The 24319-nt window shown below is 42.8% G+C and overlaps 1 protein-coding gene across 3 annotated transcripts in view; it reads left to right on the forward strand.

The window, feature by feature from the left end:
• The window catches only part of SULF2 (sulfatase 2), a 286446-nt gene that overhangs the window by 254827 nt on the left and 7300 nt on the right, over positions 1–24319 (forward strand). For all 3 annotated transcript variants that reach the window (XM_081011117.1, XM_081011116.1, XM_081011118.1), the window contains 4 exons: positions 9718–9925; positions 18932–19184; positions 20266–20362; positions 23151–23245. In XM_081011117.1, coding sequence (XP_080867243.1) covers positions 9718–9925; positions 18932–19184; positions 20266–20362; positions 23151–23245 — 653 coding nt within the window. The remainder of the gene's footprint in view (positions 1–9717; positions 9926–18931; positions 19185–20265; positions 20363–23150; positions 23246–24319) is intronic.

Raw genomic sequence — 24319 nt, forward strand, 5'->3', positions numbered from 1 at the left:
CCATTCTGTGAAACACATTAAGTGCTGTCTTCAGCTGCAAGGCTTACATACGTGATAAAGGACACGTTCGTACTCATAAGTGCATTCAAGCACAGAGAAGGAGAATTGTAAATCTGAGGTGCAAGAGGTTAAATATGTGACATTTTTATGCTGAATAGCGTACAACTCCAGGCCTTTGCTGTGTTAAGAACATAAGAAGGGGTACTGGATCAGACCAATGACCCATCTGTTGTTTTTTTTAAAAAAAATATTTATTAATTTTCCAACCGTTTAAACATAACAAAACAGGGAAAAAAAACATAAGACTAACAAAACAAGACACAAACCATTTAAAACACAAAACAGTTTCAATATCTTAACTTTCATTCCCTTATTTCCACGACCTCCTCACACCTCCCTTTTTGTATTCTACTTCTGTTAGTTGTTTCAGCAATTCCTTTCCATCTTCCTCTGTTTTCTATCCTATAATTATCTTAACATATTCTAACCTTATTTTTCCCTTTAATACTCTATTAATCTATTTATACTTGATTCCTTATAGCATTTCTACTAAAGCCATATAACGTCATTCCAACATTTTTCTAACATTCATTATTTTTACAGTATTTCTATAAATAGTCTTAAACTTTTTCCAATCTTCTTCCACCGACTCTTCTCCCTGGTCTCGGATTTCTGCCAGTCGTTTCCGCCAATTCCATATAGTCCATCAACTTCATCTGCCATTCTTCCCGAATAGATAAATCTTGTGTCTTCCAGTACTTCACAATGTGTATTCTTGCTGCTATTGTTGCATACGTGAAAAAAGTTCTATCCTTCTTTAACACCAATTGGCCGACCATGCCCAGGAGAAAGGCCTTTGGTTTCTTCAAAAGGGTATATTTAAATACCTTTTTCATTTCGTTATGAATCATATCCCAAAGTGTCTTAATCCTTGGGCATGTCCACCAAAGTTGAACTCTAATCCTCAAATTCGTCTGTTTTTCTTTAAGTTCAGTCATAGCAAGTGTCAACTTATGTTCATCAAATTGCCTCTGTAGGGCTGGGGCTCTCTTTCTCTTTCTCTCCAGTTGTGTTACTTTACATTCAGCAACAACAGCTTTTTCCCTGGCTTCCTCCGCAGTTTGCCGTATCAAAGTAGGTTCCGGTATCAATTTCTGGGTGGTTTCTGTATTGGTATTATTTGTACTTTCTGTATTTAAGTTAATTTTAGTAATTGAAACATCCACTTTCGCATTTATCATGTCCATTTTCCTGTTAAGCTGATCCAGTGAGTCATTTATCTTATATAATGCAGCCACTAAAGCCTCTTCTGTCGTCATTCCTCTTGGTTTTAAATATACTGGTACAAAGGCTGCAACAGAAGGAGCAGGGGGGCCTGATGATGGACCTCTCCTGGATTGTTGCCAAGTCCTCCCAGACCTTAATGTTTTGTCAGCAGTTGACTGGTCTGTTTTTCCTCTTCCATTTACCATAACACTTAAAAGATTCAAGGTCAGTCCCAGAGTCTCATGGTTTTTAACTTGCAGCTGGAAATTTCCCTAGCCCAGCTCTTGTAAAGCAACCGGTTTCAAAGGCTTCCACTAGGAGGAAACAGTTTCTATTTGTAATAGTTAATAGTATCCTCTTTTAAACAATCCAAAATTAGTTTCAAATTAGTTTCAATTTTCAGGTACTTTTACTCCTTTTTAAAGCAGCCGGAGGCAGTAGAAACAATGTATTTCTCTTGTTTAACTAGCTGTCAATGAACGTTCTAAATGCTGTCAATTAACATTCCAAAATACGTCAGTCCTACTAGCAGCCCGTTTCCAGGGTCAGAGCGGCGGTGTTTTAAATCTCTTCGCGCTCTCCCACAGGCATACTCAATCCGCAACTTCCCCCTCTCTTCTCCTGCCTCTAAGAGGGGGTTTAATGTTCTTTACCGATGGAAATTTAATCTTTTACAAAAGACTTTCCAGGACTCCAGCTTGCAACTTCATTGCCTCAGTCTATTTACAAAAGGGGAAGGCGGACTTCCTGTTTTGAACCTCCCCGTTACGATACCAAATTAAATATTTAGAAATCCAATTCTTCCGCTTCAGCTCTACTCACGGGTAATTACTTTAAAGTCAAATTGTCCACAGGAAAAGGTCAGCGCTCTCCGGCAACAGCTATGCGGCTTCGCTCCATGGAAGAAGCAGACGATTCGATGCACCGCGCCGCTCACCCCACGTCGCTCCGGAGCCCAAAAAAACCGGGGTTCCCCAGGAGTGGGGGAGGCGCAAAAGGTGCCCGCCGAATCCCACGCTCACAGGCTTCTCCCGCCTGTGATTTTAACGGGTCTCCGCCTTCGCCGTGGCGGCCAGACCCAGATTCCCACGGAGCAGATTCCTCCCGGTCAGAGGAATTCCGCCATTACCGGAGGCACCTCCCCAGAAGTCTCCCAGACCAATGACCCATCTGGACCAGTGGCCTGTTGCATGCCAAAGTGGCATGAAACTGCCCCTCCACCTGAGATCAAAGGACCACACATGACAACATTCTTTTGCACTGAATTTGACCCCAACTTTATTGATTACAGATGTAAGGAGATGAGGCTTAGGCATTGGACATATCCTATATCAACCAGCCCGCTTGCTAGATGTTTTCTAGGGGTCAATCCAGAGTTGGGGAAGCCCTATAACATACATCAAGTTAGGTGTCTTCTTGCCTGCATTGAGTGCTATGGCTTTAGTCTCTGCCTGGGCATCTGGACAGAAGCACTTCTTCCTTGATCCCTTTAATGGGATACCCCGGTTCCCCAGAGGGGCAGGCAGAAACTTGCAACCTCTCCTACCATGACTAAAGGCTTTACCCAATGCCTAACCCACCAAAGGTGTGACGATTGCTATGAGGAAGGCAAAACCTTCAGATGAGGCCAATTAGGCTGATGGAAACATTCTCCCAGGATCCTGAATATGGTGGCCGAGATCATCCATACCAAGCGACTACCCCCAGAACACAAGCTGAACCCAAGGTGGGGGTGGGGGGAGTGGGAGAAACAGAAAAAAACCATGGTGCCAGTAAATGGGCAAGCTGCACTTCTTATTTCTGAGGAGGGGACCAGAGTGAAGTGCTCCTTTGGACCCAGTACATGTGGTGTTCCACGTGTTTAAATTAAGGCTGGCTATACTGATTAACGGGACGCGGGTGGCGCTGTGGGTTAAACCACAGAGCCTAGGGCTTGCTAATCAGAAGGTCAGCGGTTCGAATCCCTGCGACGGGGTGAGCTCCCATTGCTCGGTCCCTGCTCCTGCCAACCTAGCAGTTCGAAAGCATGTCAAACTGCAAGTAGATAAGGTACCACTCTGGCGGGAAGGTAAACGGCGCTTCTGTGCACTACTCTGGTTTGCCAGAAGCGGCTTAGTCATGCTAGCCACATGCTGTACACCGGCTCCCTCTGCCAATAAAGCGACATGAGTGCTGCAACCCCAGAGTCAGTCACAACTGGACCTAATGGTCAGGGGTCCCTTTACCTTTTGTTGTTGTTGTTTAGTCGTTTAGTCGTGTCTGACACTTCATGACCCCATGGACCAGAGCACGCCAGACACTCCTGTCTTCCACTGCCTCCCACAGTTTGGTTAGACTCATGTTTGTGGCTTCGAGAACAATGTCCAACCATCTCGTCCTCTGTCGTCCCCGTCTCCTTGTGCCCTCCATCTTTCCCAACATCAGGGTCTTTTCCAGGGAGTCTTCTCTTCTCATGAGGTGGCCAAAGTATTGGAGCCTCAGCTTCACGATCTGTCCTTCCATTGACCACTCAGGGCTGATTTCCTTAAGAATGGATGTGTTTGATCTTCTTGCAGTCCATGGGATTCTCAAGAGTCCCCTCCAGCACCATAATTCAAAAGCATCAATTCTTCGGCGGTCAGCCTTCTTTTTGGTCCAGCTCTCACTTCCATACATCACTACGGGGAAAACCATGGCTTTAACTATACGGACCTTTGTTGGCAAGGTGATGTCTCTGCTTTTTAAGATGCTGTCTAGCTTTGCCATCGCCTTTCTCCCAAGGAGCAGGTGTCTTTTAATTTCGTGACTGCTGTCACCATCTGCAGTGATCATGGAGCCCAAGAAAGTAAAATCTCTCACTGCCTCCATTTCTTCCCCTTCTATTTGCCAGGAGGTGATGGGACCAGTGGCCATGATCTTCGTTTTTTTTATGTTGAGCTTCAGACCATATTTTGCGCTCTCCTCTTTCACTCTCATTAAAAGGTTCTTTAATTCCTCTTCACTTTCTGCCATCTTTACCTTTATACTGATTAACAGCACAATCCCGTACATGTATGCTCACGAATAAGCCCTACTGAGTTCAGTGGGACTTACTTCTGGATGAATGTGTTTAGGATTGTATCCTTTGTTTCTGTGCCTTTTCATTGATGTAACAGTGTTCTAAGATTAAGACTGTGTGTCGAGTTACCGAAACAAGCAAACTGCATCCAGTAATAGAAAAATCCTTCCAGGAAGGTCACAGCTATTTATCCCTGATTGGGGCCCCGAGTAATGAGTTTGAGTTAACATCTGTAATTGCTGCAGTTGCAGGAAAGCTGTGAAGGGCAGCGATGCAAAGCCACTTGAGTGGAGGCAGGGGATTTGGAAGGAGGTCAAGGCTTCTCAACAGAAATACAAAATCTGGTGTGTGTCTGGCAATGGGGGCTATGCAAATATTAAAGGACCAGGACCCGCTAAGGAAATTAGGTGACATAATGGCATGCGAGCTTATGGGAAAAGGAGGATTTCTTCCTACAATACTCTGACATTGGTAGTTTATGCAAACTTTAACTAAACATGGGCATCCACACTTAAATGGAAGGTGTGAATTGCAATATTAAATCACAAAACTAGTATCTTCCTATGCAAGACAGTTTTCAGATATTTGTAGAAATGTTTTAGCAAAACACACATATTCTTCAGACATGTAAACCAAGATCACTTAAGTCAAGCCTAACTGTTCATATTGTCAAAATCGAATTTTGGTCCTCTTTAAGTTCTCTTGACCTTTTGTCATAATATTGTGCCCAGTGCCACATTCTTTCCAGAAAGAAAACAAAATTAATACCATATGCCATTGAAGTCTGAAACAGTATTGGTTTTTAAAAGAAGAGTTAAAATAGCATGCAAACTCTGGCTAAATATGTTTGCCTAGTAGCCAGCTGTTGCTTCCTCCCATTTTGGGGCAAATTCTGGCTGCCGTTACTAGAATAAAGACTGAGTGCTATTTGGGATTTTAGACCACAAACTTCCATATACTCATCTGTATAAGTCAGTGATGTGAGGGATAACATTAATAACACTTTCTTAGAAATAGTTTTATTGGGGGGTGTTAGCAACAGTTGCAATTTCCTGCAGTTCGCTGGACTCTCTTCAGCTATTAATATTATCATGCTGCATCTGTCGAGTTGCTTTAATGAATATGTTATTGGAATGAAGTGGAGGAGTTAGAAGCTTACATGCAGTTACAGAGGAACATAGTTGCTTACAGCTAATAACAGTGAGGCATTACTACAAAAGGCCAAATTCCCTTTTAATTGCATTTAAATAAACCTTACTTGCATTAAGAACTTAGCAGAGCTGAGCAAAGAAATTGGTTTAATCAGTGGAAGAAACTGACTGACATATCCCAGTGTATTATCTGCAGCCTCCAGGCCTATCCCTTTACCCTTGCCAGGACCTGATCGACTGCTTCCTTCTTAAGTTATGCCCTCCTGACTGCTGAAGGTGTCAGAGTGCGAATATAGGGCCTGTTTGATGTCACCAAAGTAATATACTAGTTTTGTGATTTTCCTCTATAGGAATTCTTCATGCGTGACACAGCAGAAATGACTGAGACCTTTGACTTGCATACTTTATAGGGTAATAAAGTAGGAATTTACTGGGGCTCTCACGCAGGTGACAAAACTGACACAGTGTGTAAAATACTTCAAGAAGGGCCATAGCTATTTTGCATGTATTAATTGGCACTTTGGGGAGAGGCATGTGGCACAAGATCAGTACTGCACTGTTCCTATTCAGAAATTGATACCATCACACTAGGGGCCGTTTGAAAAATCTCTATGATTGCAGAAACGATTTAGACTTTCTTACTTGATTCTGATCGATTTTTCTGGGTTGGTTCATATGGGGGTTCATAAGCTGTTTAAAAGGCTTTATAGGTCAAAACCAGCAATTTGAATTGGTGGCATATTGATTATAATAGGGCATAGGCAGGCAAACTAAGGCCTGGGGGCCGGATCCAGCCCAATCGCCTTCTAAATCCGGCCCGCGAATCAGCGTGTTTTTACATGCGTAGAATGTGTGCTTTTATTTAAAATGCATCTCTGGGTTATTTGTGGGGCATAGGAATTCATTCTTTTTTCTTTCAAAATATAGTCTGCCCCCCCCCCAAGGTCTGAGGGACAGTGGACCGGCCCCCTACTGAAAAAGTTTGCTGACCCCTGTAATAGGGAGTGCCAGCCTAATACATTTTGCTGTCTGAGGCAACAGCAAAGATGATGTCCCCCGTTTTGTGTACAGAAGCTGACCGGACAGGCTGCTTAATTTTGCCTCAGCACTAGTGATGAGACAACATCCTCACTGCAGCTGAGGCAGATGGCTAGTGAAGGGAGTGTAGGACAGGCCATGTAGGAGGAACAGCTCTGCCTTTCAGTGGAGGGGAATGGCCAGGGAGGTAATGCTACCACCCAACTGTGTCTGCTGCCTGAGGCGTTTGCCTCACTCTGCCTAATGGTAGGGCTGGCTCTGCTCAAAGGGCCTATTCTCCATACCCTTGACTGTCTTTTCCTGTTCTCCTTTGAATCCATTCCAAATGACAATGGCTTCACTTGTCTCCTTCAAGTATGGTTTGCCCAGACCCAAGGACACAGTGTTCCATATGTGGCTGAACTAGTGCAGAATAAAGTGAAACTTAACTCTTCTTGTGAACTGGAAACTGTGGTTCAGTTAATGCTGCCTAAAGATTGCATTAGTTGCACGAACACTCAGACATTGCTGCAGAAAAGCACTCCAGAAGATCTTTTTTTTAAAAGAGAGGGGGGGAAAGAAAAGCAGAACAAGTTAGTTTTAAATAACTCAGATTTAAAATGCTTGCATTAGTGTAAGTGTAGAGCATTAGGAAGGATATGCCCTCAGGGGTATAACAAGAACTACCCAAGCAGGTGTTTGCACCAGTAACACAACCATTTTGCAGCCAGTAGTGACTGGAGGTAACCGGTTTCAGCAAGAACTGATAGCAGAAAATACATATTTATTCTTCGCAACTAAAACGTAGCAGGGAAAAGCTGTTGCCAAAAAATAAAATAAAAAATGTTTTGCTTTAATTAAAGAAATCGTATGCAGTCTCACTTTAGCTCAAAGCCATGACCAGCTGTAAACAGTTGCTTCAAGTAAGAGCTGTGTCCCTGTCTTCGGAAAACAAGAACAAGAAGTTTGGAAAATCCTTCCCAATGGTACAGAGTCATAAATCCAGAAATTTATAACAGAATAATTGGGATCCAGAGGGTAATATTTTTAGACTACAGCATAACTTGGAACACCAACAGAGACAGCCTTTAATATTTAAAACTGAAATATGTCTGTTTTATTGCATATTTAGTTTATTGAATCCAATCACAAGATATTTGCGCCTCCCCCCCCCAACAAATCATCTTCAGAGGTTAAATAGCAACAGACTTGGATGAAAGAAAAAAGCACAGACATGGTCATTATTGCCCTTCCCATCAAGATTTTTCCCTGATTCTACTCAGTAGTTGTACATTTGATGTGTATCACCTACAGACAATCTTTTCTTTAGGAAGCAAGATGGATCTGCAACAAAAAGTTGCAGTTAAGAGAGCGCCTGTGTTTCAGTCAGTTGGTTTTGCCCTCCTTCATCCACCATGATATTCCATTCCCCACACCCACCCAATTTTCTCCCTGCCCCGCCTCCAACACATACACACGAACCAATCAGCATTCTGCATCCACTGATACTTATGTGAATTCTGTTTGTGTATCTGTGCCTTCAGTGCTAGGTCCATGTTGCCTTTGTGAATGTAAGACTTTACTTCTGTTACTTCTTTGCCCTTGAAGACAGCTCACAGACTGCTACTGATGCAGAATGAAGACACTAGCTTGTTTTAAAGAGATGGACCATCAGGCGCCAGTTATATAGGGGTTTAGAGTGCGAGTTCATAGTAGTTCATTGTAGCTTCTTGGCCACAAACTAAGGAGCTGGTCTTGTCTATAAAAACCTAGATTATATGGAAGCTAGGTACTTTAGAAACAACCTCCATCTCCTTGTCTTATATTTGAAAACAATATTGGCCTTATTTATCTTGTTCGTCTTGTTTAATGTTCAGTAGCAGCATTATCTTAAAAGCTTTTAATATTACAAATAGAATTTGTTGCTCTACTTAAAAACAACACTACCACCACAATCCAGTCTGTTTCCATACTTGTTGAACCTGGCTTCATTTCACATCATGCTTTAAATTTATTTCCACTCTGTATTGCCTCCGTCACAATTAGCTGGAATAGTTGTTAACAATCCTTTTGAACTTGTACTGATAATAATCAATTTCAGGCAGAGATGCTCATTAAAGTTTGTGATTTCACTGTTCATGTAACTTCTCAGTTGAAAATATTGGATGTTGCAAATTCTGACCATTGAAGTCCCTCTTAAATTCATTAAATCTCATACAGCGTCAATGTTTTAAAGCACCTTAGAAGTCTTAACCACTTCATACCTAAAATTTCAGATTACTTTGCTATGTTTAACATTTCATTTTAACTAAAAAACCCATTGCGGATATTGATGGATTTAAGTATCTTTTAAGCATATCCCAAGTTTTCATAGCAGCTGAAATGGGGAGATTTTCACTTCTCCTTCATATCAACAAGGCATAGGAATATGAGCCATCAACAACTGTCTTGATTGAGGAAGGGGGACTTCAACAAAATAATAATGTCTACTGAAAAGTATTTCCTACTGAGTTCAGTAGACTTTACTCTCAGAAAAGTAGATACAGAGTTTCACACTAAGGCATCAAACCAGAACACACTTACTAGGAGGTCAGGCCCGTAAATACAGTGGATGTTGCTTTTGAGTAAACATGCATAATATTGCACAAGACAATATTCAGTGTTGCATTTTGATGAGTTGGTTAAACCTGGACATGCAACATTATTTTTAGTCTTTGGGAAATTGATAAAATGTCCTTTTATTTATGTATAAAAGTCTGGAAATGTATACTTCAGGCATAGGCAACCTTCAGCCCTCCAGATGTTTTGGACTACAATGCCCATCATCCCTGACCACTGGTCCTGTTAGCTAGGGATCATGGGAGTTGTAGGCCAAAACATCTGGAGGGCCGAGGGTTGCCTATGCCTGGTATACTTGATTCTAACCCAACTAAGCCTCTGGTAAATGAGCCACCATAGTCACTGGAGGGCCATGAACATTTGTGTCCCTGGCTTTTTAGACTCATCTATCCATGTACTATCTGAAAGCCAAGGGGGTGCATTGGTTGCCAAATGTGACACACACACACCCCGTAGCTCTTCTACACCACTATCATGTTTCTGTCGAATTAACAACATCTGCTATGGGACAGATAATTGTGATTTGATCTTCTGAGAATACTACCAACCAACTTTGAATGTCCAAAGTACGTAGAAGAACATTTGCCTCTATCATGCCATTTTGGGAACATTTCCCTTCCGTTTCAGAAATGGCAGTGCATGGAAGATGCCAGCGGGAGGCTCAAGCTGCACAAATGCAAAGGGATGGCCAGCCTTACCGCTCCAGGAAGCAGCAAAGGTGTCTCCAACCTCATGCCCAAGTACTACAGCAGGAACAATGAGGACTGCTACTGCGAGGAGAACGAATACAAGCTGAGCCCCATCGGGCGGCGAAAGAAGCTCTTCTCCAAGAAGAGTAAGTAAACGGTCATGTTTCTTGTCTCTTTGCATGGTGGAGAAAAACCTGACCTGAATAATTAAACTACACACACACACACAGTCGTAGCTTGGTTTTTGAACAGCTTAGTTCTCGAACGTTTTGGCTCTTAAATGCCGCAAACCCAGAAGTGACTGTTCCGGTTTGCAAACTATTTTTGGAAGCCAAATGTCCAATGGGGCTTCTGCAGGTTCCGATTGGCTGCAGGAGCTTCCTGAAGCCAATCAGAAGCCACACTTTGGTTTCCGAATGTTTTGGAGGTCAAATGGACTTCCGGAACGGATTACGTTCAACTTCCAAGGTACGACTGGGGTGGGGGGGGGTGTATTCATTCAAATCCCATATTTTTAAATAAAGTGCTTAAGGTAGCTTATGACATATTGAAAAATCAGAAATGACATCTCAACAATAAGAAATATTAGAAGTTAAAATGGAAGAATACAAGTGCAAAGGAGCTTAAACTTGACTGGCCAAGACCCTGCCCAGAAAGGGAAGGTCTTTGCAAAATTGCCGAAGGCCATCAAAACTGGAAGGTGTGGCGAGATGAGCCTCATTGAACAGGGAGTTGCACAACGAAGTGCAGCCACTGAGAAGGCTCCAATGTCTTTACCAGCTGCACCTGTGCTGCCAAGGAGAACCTACCGTATTTTTTGCTCTATAGGACGTACTTTTTCCCCTCCAAAAATTAAGGGGAAATGTGTGTGCATCCTATGGAGCGAATGCAGGCTCCTTGGCTTCAGCGATAGCAACACGAAGCCTCCGAAGCACAGAGAGAGCACTCCCTCCGCGCTCCGGAGGCTTCGCGTTGCTTTCGCTGCAGCCTGGAGAGCGAGAGGGGTCGGTGCGCACCGACCCCTCTCGCTCTCCAGGCTTCAGGGATAGCCGCCTGAAGCCTCTGGAACACAGCAGGAGGTCCCGCTGCGCTCTGGAGGCTTCGGGTTCCTTTGCTGAAGCCGGGAGAGCAAGACACTCCTGGCTTCAGCGAAAGGAACCTGAAGCCTCCGGAGCGCAGTGGGAACTCGCACTGTGCTCCGAAGGCTTCAGGGATAGCCGCCTGAAGCCTCCGGAACACAGTGGGAGGTCCCGCTGTGCTCCAGAGGCTGAAGCCGGGAGAGCAGGACTGTCCTGGCTTCAGCAGAGAGGGAGAGCTGCGCAGCGCCCCTTCAGCCAAGCGGGAGCAGAAATGGAAGGGGCTCCGTTCCAGGGAGGGGGAGAATTTTTTTTTCTTGTTCTCTCCCTCTAAAAGACGGTGCATCCTATGGTCGGGTACGTCCTATAGAGCAAAAAATATGGTATTTGGTAGGCAGGCTTGCATGGAAGGAGAAAGTCCTTTAGGTATCCTGGCCCAGAATTGTTCATGCACTTCAAATACCTATGTGAACCTTGCTCAACCACATTTCAAATTTACATGTCTGTTATGTATATACTGTGTGTTTATTTGAAAGTCTTTAGCCCAAACTTCCCATCAAATTCAAGACACCTTACAGTAACCAAAACACAGTATGACATTCAGAACAAACTAAAGTTAACATCCAATAGGAAAGAAAAGTATGATCAGATAAGTATGAAAGAGCGTGGGATAATTTCCAAGCATTTGCCAAGCTTTAAATAAAATTAAAGAAAACCCCGGAGTTAATTAGAAGCCCAATGTTACTTCTGGGCTATGACGAGCACAACTGAGGTCACACCCAAATGCTTGTTGTGCCTGCTTCAAAAGTAGCAGTACAGCAGCTGGCAGGCTGCACAAAAGCTGACTTGGGGATCTACTTTGCAGGCTGCACAGGTCATTCTAGTCCTGTGAGGTCAAGTTCCTTTTGAGCAACAGAATAATAGCCTTCCAAGTGCAGCTGCGTATCAAAGAGGTAACAAGTGACGGCACCCAAAGCGACATGTGTAGAAATGGTTTATTCCTCTGGTCCTGCTTCCACCAACATGGAGATCATCCTAGCTGTGCCTGACAGGGCCCAGCTGTCATTCAGGAAGGTCTGTAGCACAGAGCCTGTTCTTTGTGAATGGGCTCACTGCACTATTTAGAATCGTGCATGATCAAGAGCCTTAGAGCAGTTCCCTCTTTCAGATCTCTTCAACTAATGTGCAGAAGGCAGGGCTGGCAAGGGACATGATGCCAGGGAACTTGTCCCTACTTTCCCCTCTGTGTGCTGATGGGAGAACAAGCAAGCAGAGCATGGGTGTTACAGCATCATTAATTACGTTGGGTGGACTTGCTTGTTCTCAAAGCTGCTTGCTTGTAATATTCTCTTCTCGGGTTGAACGACAGGTGCCGCTGTTGACATTGAACCAGAGTTGCCTCCCAAACAGAATGACTTTCCTTGTCAAAGCCCAGGTGCTTTTTTTGACATAGCCTATTCCACAGGCTCTCCTTTTAAACTTGAGTCAGGTTAATATCTATATTTGAAGTGCATAGTCTAATTATAGATTAAAAGAGCCAAAACAGCAGCTCAGAATTATTATTCGTCTGTAAAGTTTCCTTCGCCTCGCTCCACAAATGCAGAGCCTTAATTATTCAGCAGATTAGGCTTTCTCGGTAATGACCTGGCACAAGCTTCAAACAGGGAGTTTAAATTGATTTTCTTCCTTTATATTTGCCTTGCAAGCTGATTAGTAACTGCTAAGCTAATTTTTAGGTGAATAAAATCATTGGTTCTCAGGTGAAATTGCCAGCTACTCTTGCTGCTTGGAATTTGTGGTACTACAGATAATCTTTAAATAATGCTTGAGCTGTAGTTCAATTAACTTGTTCTTGAACGAAGACGCCCTGGAACAGTGAGCACAGTTGCATGGACTCACTAGCGACTTCTGGAGAATCATAGAATCATAGAGTTGGAAGAGACCACAAGGGCCATCGAGTCCAACCCCCTGCCAAGCAGGAAATCAGGAGGCACTTAATTTGATCAGGAGGCACTTAATTTGACAAAGTTAAATTTAAGCAGGAGGCACTTAATTTGACAAAGTTATGCTTAAAGTGGGAGGCAGAGTATACCTAAAAAGTTACACTTAAGTGGGGCAGAATATCATCACTTATGGTACTTTACGCAGATCAAGCATAGGCAAATAATTTATTGGAACCTTTCCAAATCCTCACAACACTCCAGTTAACCATGTGGTTATCTCAGTTTACAGGTGTCAGAAACCCAAGTGCCTTTCCAAACAATATTTCGTTCATGCAGTAAATGCACAGTAGTTCATTGGTTTGTCGTACAACAAGGAGGGTTGATATTTTCAGCCCCGAAAGCCTCATTCGAGATTGGCCAACTCTTGGAGGGCGACATGTTAACGGCCTGTTGCTGCTCCTTTAGCACACACACACATTTGTCAGATATGCACACCACATAGTCATACCTGCAGAAACACAGCAGCAGGACAGCAGAGCACCATGGGACATGTTTTCATCTTATTTTTAATTGGATTGTTTCTGCTACCTGGTTGTGGCTGCTTAAGGAGGACAGGATAGAAATTTAATAACAAGAATAATAGTGGCCAGATTTTTTTTTTATTTTTTATTTTTAAAAAAGCAAACTACTGCCAACAGCAAATTGTTGTTGTTGTTGTTGTTGTGTTTTTTTGGGGGGGGGCAGAGGTTTTGTGGGCCACAAACTTTTTCTAGTTCCAGGAATGTTGGGATTTTCATCAGCACCAGGAGAAAGCTTAAACTAGCTTCTGGAGAACACTGCTGACTATTTGATTGGGTGGGTGGTTAATTAATTATTGACTAGTGCTTAGTCAAATTAATGTGATTTGGAATAACAACATATGGAAGTAATTTTTCTTCTTTGGAGGGAATTATGATGTTTCAATATTTACTGAGAATAAGTTATGTTGAAGGCATGAGGTATGGCTGACTTGTGCTAATATGTTAATTTTTGCAGTGTGTAGAAGAGCTGTTTTTTAATTTAGTTTTTTTTTAATGAATAAATAAATTATAATAGTCATGAAGTGTCCACTGCTTAGTCCAACCTAGTCATTCAGTGGTAAGAAATGGGACGGCTCTTCCATTGTTCATCAGATATTCAAACCTTTCTGCTTTATGCAGAAAGAATGTTGTGGGGGAAATCCTAGGATAAGGAAACTGTGGGATTCATTTCAGTCCCTCTGCTTTTTCCTGAGAGAACCATCATTTACCCATGCTCTGAGATACAAGCAATTGGCTTGGCAGGTGCATTCTAGTAATCAGGTGTGAATGATGAGTACTTAAAGAACAGTTAATAGCAACCTGAATGCTGATCATGCTTGTGCAAGATGCAAAGTTTATCTTTTCCTTATAAAGCATTGCCTCCTTTTCCACTGCAATTATTGTAATTATTCCAGGTGTTGTTCCTGGAATCTCATCACACAACACAGAAACAACAGTTCATCTCCCTGTTTTGCTACTACACTATTGGCTTGTGAGGGAGTCAGCCTAATGCAGGTGTGGGGAACCTTTGGCCCTCCAGGTGTTCCTGGAACATCAATGCCCATCATCCCATGCCACTTGCCATGCTTTCTAGAGCTGATGGATGTCACAGTTCAGCAACATCTGGAGAACCAGAGGTTCCCCACAGATGACCAAATGACAGTAAAAGACAGAGAAAGAAAGAAATACACTGGCTCCTGGATCTAAAAAGGGACCCAAAAGCCAGTTGGATTTACCAACTAACCAGTGTGGTGTAGTGGGTAAGAGCAGTAGTCTCATAATCTGGGGAACCGGTTTCGCGTCTCCGCTCCTCCACCTGCAGCTGCTGGGTGACCTTGGGCCAGTCACACTTCTCTGAAGTCTCTCAGCCCCACTCACCTCACAGAGTGTTTGTGGTGGGGGAGGAAGGGAAAGGAGAATGTTAGCCACTTTGAGACTCCTTAGGGTAGTGATAAAGCAGGATATCAAATCCAAACTACTGCTACTACTACTCTTCTTCTTCTTCTTCTTCTTCTAGCTTAGATATAGGCATTCATAGCGATTTGAAGCTGAAAATGAAGCCATCATTTAAATATATATATATTCAAATACCCTCTCCTCCATTCAACTTGTACAAATATTTACACATGTATCTCCCATTGGTTGTTGGATTTTTTTTTTAAAAAAATAACATTTTGTTCAGTATTGACATATTTGGAAGAAAAGAAAAATTGGCAGCTCATGCATACAGAGAAAGAAGGTCAACAACAAAAGGAAGTTGGTTCTTGCTAAGAAAGCCTCCCTTTGTTTCTTATAACTATTTGGGTGTAGCTCCTTGGGACTTCCTCTATGTATTGAAAAGGAAGGGAGTTCCCACATTTTAGTCAAATGTTCCATAAATTAGAACCTATTTCTCCCCCTTGAGCTATGATTCACCTGGCTGAACCTCAGGTGGAAAGCCTGAGTCCCAGGTGGTGAAAAAGCTCGAGTGAACTCATCAGCTCAGTGTGCTGAAAACAGTGCGAAATGATGATTCAGTGTGAGGAGTAATTAGGACAGGGGTTGAAATAATTGCGATAATAAGTACTTCAGATATAAATTTGTATTTATGTAGCATTTCTCATATACTCCCTTCAGTAGGCCTTGGCATAATCCTTAAAGGTAGGTCAGTATTATTATTATTATTATTATTAGTAGTAGTAGTAGTAGTAGTAATATTATCTCAGTGCTGCTGATAAAGGGAGGGTGATGGAGACTGGGAAAGAGTAGCTTGTGCAAAGCCATCTGGTGAGAGTCAAACATTACTAAAAATGAGAGGGGCCAACACTGAAAAGGTATGTCAAACTTTCCCCTCCACCTTCGTAATGTCCAATATACTGGGTTACTCCAGCCACTCTGATGTCATTTTGCTTTGCCTTTCCCCCTAAAACAGGGGTAGGCAACTTAAGGCCTGGGGGCCAGATGCAGCCAATCGCCTTCTCAATCTGGTCTGTGGACAGTCCAGGAATCAGTGTGTTTTTACATGAGGAGAATGTGTCCTTTTATTTAAAATGCATCTCTGGGTTATTTGTGGGGCATAGGAATTTGATCATTTCGCCCCCCCCAAAAATATAGCGCAGCCCAGCACATGGTCTGAGGAATGGTGGACCGGCTCCCTGCTGGAAAAGGTTGCTGATCCCTGCCCTAAAACAATGCCAGCAACAGCTATTGATCAGGAGTGTGACCACAGCAAACTTCATGATACTGACACAGCCCACTGGTTCATCTTTATACTGATTGGCAGCAGGTCTCCAGAATTTCAAACTGGTTTCTCCCAGCCCTGCCTGGAAATGCCAGGGATTGAACCTGGTATCTTCTGCACGCAAAGCAGATGGCTCTGCTATTAAACCACACAACTCTTTTGTTAAGAGAGGTGTAAGCTGACACAGCTGACAGTGAGCTTGCAAGGGTAGCCCAGCAGTATTCAACCCTGCTGAATTTTTTTTTTTTTTTAATATTTTATTAAGGATTTTCTTGTTTTACAGAAGTGTAGTGCCTCGTATTTTTTTTTTCATGTAACATTTTTACAAATCCGTTTCATTTGTTGAGGCATTAGGGGGAGAAGAAGAAAAAAGAAAGGGGGGGTGGAGAGAGGGAAGATGGATGGGGGTGGGGTCGGGTGGCGGTATTTCTATTATGTTTAATGTATGTAGAGTTTGGTGTCAGCGTTGCTTGTGTTGTTCACTTGTGTTCCTTTGGTGGTGAGAGAGGTTGGGGTTGGCCTAGGGTGTGATTGTTTGCTTGTGATTGGCTGTGGTGATCTTTGTTTTCGTGTGTGAGTGAGGTGGGTGGGTGTTTTGGATCAGGTTAGCCATATTGATTTGTATGCTGTTGGTGGATTATTGTCATTGTCCTGTTGGGCTGTGTATGTGATAAAGGGGAGCCATACCGGGGTGAAGGCGTCTTCTTCTGTTTGTCCCCGTGTCAGTTTCAGTTTATTAGTTAATTTTTCTAGTAGGGCTGTTTCCCATACTATTTGGTACCAGTGGTCCATGCTTACTCCTGACAGGTCTCTCCAGTGTCTGGTTATGGTGTTTCTGGCTGCTGAGAGCAGGTGGGTTATGAGTTCTTTGTGGTGTAAATGGGCATTGTTGTCTTGGAAGATGTTTAGTAGGGCCAATTCTGGGGTGATGTCTATTACTTGCTTAGTTATTTTACATATTTCTTGTATGGCTGTTGTCCAGAATAGTTGGATTTTGGGACACTCCCACCACATGTGGAGGTATGTGCCTGTGGAGGTGCACCTGCTGAGTTGATTGGGCTTTCTGTGCCCAGAGGAAAGAGCTTTTGCAGCCCAGACTATGCAGAGCTTCACTTAGGAAGTTTGCTTGTCTGAATGGGAGAGAAAATACAAGCAGCAGAGAAATATTGAATCATGGTCCTGGACCTAGAGCTTAAAGATAGGAAGTTTAAAACCTGCTTGATTTTTTAGAATGGAGTTGAAATCAAGAGAAACCAGGTAGAGAGGATAAATGAGAAAACCATGTTCTTTAACTCAGGTGTGTCTCTGATTTGTCTCCATGGGGAAAGTTAAGGATTCTGTATCTGAGGAAATTTTAAGGAAAGGCCACCAGCAACTCCCTAAAGGGTTCTTAAAGAGACAGTTGTTATTTGGCATAAGTTGTTGGCAACGGACATAATTCTCATATCTTCCTTTCAGTATTCTGGGTGTCTACTGCCACCTCGTGGCTGTAAGTAAATTATTAGACAGAAATTCTTTACAGCATTATTTCATGCAGAGAAACAAAGGTATGTTTGGCAAATCCTCACCATGATCAACATATACGATATCTTTATTGCCATTGTCCCATGCAGAACAATGAAATTGAAAAACTACATAAAACATTCAAAAACCCCTAAAAACTCTGAAACCCCATTTTAAAATACACTATACTATAGAGACCCCTTATGCTGCATTTAGAACCAGAATTCCATTTGCGTAGAAACTGTTTCTCAGTTCTTATGTCCCCACTGTGGAAGGACATGTGGATCCAGAACTGGCCTCCACAGTCACTTACGGGCACACCGTTAAGACCGTGTTCATGCAAGACAATCTTATTCGGCCATGATGGATTGCCAAAGAAGAAGACGCATAGAAACATTCTGTTTTTAAAAATCCACACACACCCAATATACTACTGCTTATGCTGCTGCTGCTGTTCTTCCTGCTGCTGATACTCATGTATATAACACAATTTTACAAAGCTCTTGCCCATCTTTATTTTTGCTTTCTCATGGGAACCTACTTAGGGTTTATTATTCTCAAATTGCAGGTGGGAAATTTGGCGGGCAAGAGGTTTGCTCAAGTCCTCAGGATGATTCCATAGCAAAGGTGGGACTTAACTGATTCCAATACTTTAACTAATGGACTGATACTGGTTGTGTATAAAAATGCAACCTAGAGGTTTGTCTAATCCCACACCAGCAGAAAGATAATCTCAGCCTGGGAGGTCCAACAGACATCTTGTGGGCATCTAGCCCAGGGTTTCCTAAATTTGGGTCTCCAGCTGTTTTTGGACTAAAATTCCCATCATCCTCGATCACTGGTTCTGCTAGCTAGGGATGATGGGAGTTGTAGTCCAAAAACAGCTGGAGACCCAAGTTTGAGAAACCCTGCTCTTGCCCACTAAAGCAATTGTCTGGCTTCTGTCAACCCTGTCAAATGTTATTGTGGTAGGAGATAGATGAGTTTTACTTGTAAGGAAGACAACGTTGTTTGCTGGAGTTGTAGGATAAGAGAGATGTTTCCATATTTCCATGTTGATTTTCATGTGATGTCCTGAGCATACTGAATGGCATGTGCCCCATAATCTCTAAGACTTCCACAGCAGTGCTGATTTTATGATAAAACCTGACCACATCTGCAAGGGCTGGTCTCTTACCTCTGGAACCAGACTGCAATCTGAAGAATTAGTGTGTTCCCCAGGATCAGAGAACTTGGCCATTTCTGACTTAACCTCTGAGTCAGTTTTCCAAACACTTTCCTGCATGTCAAACCCACATATGCTGTATTAAGACAGGGAAAGGCAAGCTCTGTTTTGTCCTCCTTTCCACAGAATACAAGGCAAGCTATATTCGGAGTCGCTCAATTCGTTCGGTGGCTGTTGAGCTTGATGGAGAGGTGTACAACTTGGATTTGGAGGATGGCTACCAGCCCGTCTTACCCAGAAATATCACAGCTAAGAACAAATATGATAAAGATGCTGAAGGAGAAGACGATGATAAGGATGATAAGGATGTGGAGGAATACAGTGGAACAGGCAGCATTTTGGAGAATGCAGCCCCTAACTTAATAAAAGTGACACATAGGTAAGTCCTACTGAAGCATAGTTGAAATTACCATTACAGCAGTATATGTGCCACTTTGTAGAGTGGCAAGGCCCCATCTGCACTGTGCATTTAAAGCACTATTAAACCTGTTTAAACAGTCATGGCTTCTCCTAAAGCATCCTGTGAAGTGTAGTTTGTTAAGAGTGTAGAGATTTGTTTTTAATTATTTTGGGGATTTCACCTATTTTCTTTTTATTAGTACGCTGCTTGGAGAACATTTTGATCAAGTTGTTTATACATTTTATTTTATTTTTAAAAGTGAAATGCAAAATACAAGACAGTGGGCAGAATTCACCTAACCAGGCCCTGAACAAGGTCTTCTGCTTGCACAATGGGGCTTCCCCCACCCCCCCAAAAATAGCTATGGGAGAGTCCCCAGAACAGAAAGCAGGAGGAGAAAGGGGGATAGTTCCATCTGGCAAGCTGCAATGTTTCTGCTGATGGAACAAATGAAAGAGCAGGGTGTTAAATTTTACCCGCTGCTCTAATCCAAGAGAGTTTATGGGCATGTTGAGGACCACATCTGTCCAATTTAACTCTCAAATCAGTTTTCAAGATGATTGGGAAATATAAGCTACTATGTAGTGGAAGCTCTATCATGGACACTGAAATACTACAATGTATGCCCATTAAGGACAACATTGTGAATTCCAAGGGCTAAAAGAATGGCTTGATCGCAGCTCCTGTTTCCAAAGTGGGGGAAGGGATTATAAAATAGATTGCGATGCTTCTTAACACATACACATCTTAACAATGGTCAAATGCTGTATGTCACCTTTGGGGGGCCATTTTGCACCCCTGTTCATGAGCTTGATGCTTTCTTCTAGAGTAAGTATGTTGCATAGCTGTCAATCTTCCCTTTTTTTGCGGGAAATTCCCTTATTCCATCGCCGCTTCCCGCTGCTATCCTGGATTGTTAGATATCCCGTAGACTGTCCCCGGGACAGGTGAGGCTGCTGATCCCTTATTTTCAAATCTGAAAGTTGACAGCTATGGTATGTTGCCTTTTCCAGTCGTTGCTCTGCTGGCCAGTCCAGTGACCTTTTCTCCCTCTTCCCAGATGTTACATCTTAGAGAATGACACTGTTCAGTGTGACACAGATCTGTACAAATCACTGCAAGCTTGGAAGGACCATAAGCTTCATATAGACCATGAGGTGAGTGGTTTTGACAGCTGCATATATACTGGCACACACGGGAAACGCCACTTGATTTGCATTCCTAGACACTAGCAAATCTTGATGCCTTAACAAAACTGGGAGGCTGCAGACCCTTAGCCAGACTTTGCATAATATCTCAGGCAGACTTGCCTGACAAGGTTGTAGGTTCCAGCCCCCGAGAATCTACCTCTTCTAAATTGTGTGCTGTCCGCATTCTTTTTAACAAAAGGTGGCAGCATGATCAAAGGTATCAAGGAGAAGCAGTAACTGGACAGCTGTCAGCTTTTGAGTGAGTGCCGCTTGGTCAGCTGTAAAATGTTTAGATGCTGCTGGTCTCTTGAAATGTTTCGTAGAATGAGACCAGGTGCTAAGCCTCTTCACTGTGTTAATTGATCTGTTTTCTTTTTAAGCAAATGCAGCAAATGAAGATGGATAGTCTTGACAGTATATCCCCCCCCCCCCCACACACACTTTCCCATCATCTCCAGGTCAGAGTCTGCAGACAGTTTCGCCTTTGAAGGCAGAGACTGGTAGCTCCTTCCTGCCAAAAGAAATTGTTGCTGCTATACAGAAATTCCTTTGAAATACAGTGGTGCCTCGCAAGACGAAATTAATTCGTTCTGCGATTTTTTTCGTCTTGCGATTTTTTTCGTCTTGCGAAGCACGGTTTTAACGGTATTAACGGTTTTAAGAAAAAGGAAACAAACTCGCAAGACGTTTTCATCTTGCGAAACAAGCCCATAGGGAAATTCGTCTTGCGAAGCAACTCAAAAAACGAAAAACTCTTTCGTCTTGCGCGTTTTTCGTCTTGCGAGGCATTCGTCTTGCGAGGTACCACTGTAGTGCTACATTATAGCTTTTCTCACTGTTTTGTGCATGGTGGTTTACCACTTTGTTGAGTGTATTTTTGTAAAAAGGATGCACCTAAGGGTTTCCCTTGGTCCATGGAAGGGCTTTTGATCTGAATCGTTGTCGTAGTGATTTCTGAACAGTATTGACCGATATGCCCAGTGTTAGAAAATCAATGACAGCCATTTTGAAAATAGAAGTAATCAACCATGGAAAATGAAAAGGAAGGTTGTATCATGCTTAGAAATAGCAGAGACACATTCAATATTATCATGCAAAAATGAGGAAACCCACCTTGTGTTTCTGTTAAAAATGTTTAGAGAGTAACATCCCTATAATATAATCAGCATAAATGCCACCCCAAGAGGGTGCAGAAAAATGGATGAATACATCCTCTTCTTTCTGATCTCTCCCCTCCTGCAACCTTTGCATTCAGACTAAAGATTTATTCTAAACCAGTGCTGTGTATTCTGCCTAGCAGTAGCTTTCTAAAATATTTCCTATCCCTGCAGTTTGATGTGATTTAATTGGAGATCCCACAGTTCAAACAGGGACCTTACGCCCCAAAATGTGTGCTCTGCCATGTCTAGATCCAGTGTGGTGTAGTGGTTAGAGTGTCAGACTAGGACTGGGAGACCAGGGTTCTGGTCCTCACTAAACCATGAAGCACACTTGATGACCTTGGGCCAGTCACAGTCTCTCAGCCTAACATCTGCCTTACAGGGTTGTTGGGAGAATAAAATGGAGGGGAAGGCAGAACTATGTATGCCACCTTGAGCTCCTTGGAGGAAAGGTGAGATATAAATGTAATAAATAACTAATAAGAACTTGTGTAGCCCCATCACTCTGTAATGAGAGACAAGATACTTCTCTCATTACAACTTCAGACATAGGCATAGCCTCGTGCCTGTTCTTATCTTTTTAAAACAAGGCAAAGAAAAAACATGACCATCAGCCCTTGTCTTTAAAGAGACTCCCAATCTATTCCAACATTTTCAACAAATTACTGTAAGAGCTAGTGTTAGTTTGCCTACTTAGTGCCTGACATATTGCATCTTTTGAGGATTAGGAAGGTTTCTTGCAAATAGTAGAAATGCAGCTCTCCCCTCCGCAGTGCAATGATGCAAGTACGATGATCTTCCTGAGGGAAAGCAAGTGCCAATTCAAGCTAATAGCTAGCTAGAAATTGCTCTTATTTCTTCTGCAGTTCCAAATGTCCGTCACTTAACAGACTGAAGGATGCAGCTGTCAAGCTTGGCTTCTGGCTAGAGAGGAAAATTTGGTACAGCAGCTTAAATCTCTTGGTTTTTCAAAGAGGGGTGAAAGTGCAACAAGAGACTGAGAACCCATCTGCACTATACAATTAAAGCAGTATTGTACCACTTTAAACCAGGCATGTCCAAAGTCCGTTTCGGGAGGGGGCGTAATCCGGTCAGTGTCAGTTAAAAAAAGGTCAACAACATCAGTCCTAAAAAAAGGTCAACAACTTTGGTCGGCCACCCCTGGCTTTAAACAGTCGTGCCATCCCCCAAAGGATCCTGGGAACTGTAGTTTATTAAGGATGCGGAGAGCTGTTAGGACTCCTTTGCTCTGCTCACAGAGCTACGATCCCCAGTGTTTTCTGGGAAGACAGGTTGAGTGTTAAAACTCTCCAAGAACTATAGCTGTGTGAGAATAGGGGTCTTCTAACAGGTCTCAGACACCCATAACAAACCAAAGCTCCCAGGATTCATTGGGGAAAGCCATGTTTGTTTAAAGTGGTGCAATACTGCTTTAAATGTGTAGCTCTTATGGGGCCTTATTGGGGTTGTGTTTATGAAGATGTTAAAAGGGTGCGTGTGTGTGTTATTGACACCAGTTGGGTGAGAGGATAGTAGAACTCTAACCAATGCATCTTACAGCTTTCCCTTGTGTCCTTACTTTCTGCTGTTGCTAGATTGAAACTCTACAAAATAAAATTAAAAACCTAAGGGAGGTGAGAGGTCATTTGAAGAAGAAGCGACCAGAGGAATGTGACTGTAACAAGATAAGGTACTCCTCCACCTATACTGGATTCGCAAACCTTAAGAAGTAGTTTCTGGGGTGGGGTGGGGGTGGGGTTATTATTATTATTAGCTTGGGCAAGTTGGCCATACAAACTATGAGGCTGTTGGAAATTCTTAGCAGTGCAAAGAGATGCTTTCTCTTGCCTACCACATTCTTTGGGATTCCCACAGTAATGCTTTCCCAACCCATATCTTGAGCACCAATAATTCTCTAAGGGAATTATTACTTGTTTCATTATTGCCCTGCTTTGGAATATTTAAAGATGTGGGCCTCGTCGTCAAAACCAGCTGATGGTACAGTGGACTTGTGCCTGGACTATACCACTTCAGCCTACAGCTGGGCAGAATATTCCTGTTCCATAACTAACAGCAACAAAACCCATAAATAAATAAATCCCTACATTTAGAAAACGGGCGTGCCATTGGCACAGCTAGGATGGAGCCCTTCTCCGTTACATTCTCGCTTTTTGTTCATGGGAATTGCTAGGAATGCTTGCCCTGCAGTCCGAAGTAGTAAAACCAAGAAGCAGGTTTCCTTCCTCGTCTGCTGCTTCCGAAAACTAGACCTGAAGTAGCTACATGGGTTGTGGGTGGGGAGGACCTCTGCTGCTCTAGTGCTTATGTTATATTTCATTTTTGTTACTGTGTGGAAACAAAAAGTGAGAAACTCTAGAGAGCAAAAAACATGTTGAAAGGGGCCAGAAACTTTTTAGTACTTCACATTATACCCATCTTGTTCTTAACCAACAACAAATGTATGTAGAAAGTACAAAGCCCTCCCTTTCCATATTGGCTTTTGGTGGGAATAGTGTGCCTTGCTGGTTAGCTTAGTTGGTTAGAGAGTGGTGCTGATGATGCCAAGGTCACAGGTTTGAACCCTGTATGGGTCCATATTCCTGCATTGCAGGGAGTTGGACTATTAGATGATCCACAGGGTCCCTTTCAATTATTCTGTATTGGGGGGGGGTAGGTTCTCTCTCCTCCTCTGTCTCTTGCCTCTACTTCAATTCTGCTGTCCTTTTAGTGAACCTTAATGCCTTTGTTTTATATTTTAATATTG

Source organism: Podarcis pityusensis (assembly GCF_964106645.2).
Source record: "Podarcis pityusensis genome assembly, chromosome: 6".
NCBI classification, from domain to species: domain Eukaryota; kingdom Metazoa; phylum Chordata; class Lepidosauria; order Squamata; family Lacertidae; genus Podarcis; species Podarcis pityusensis.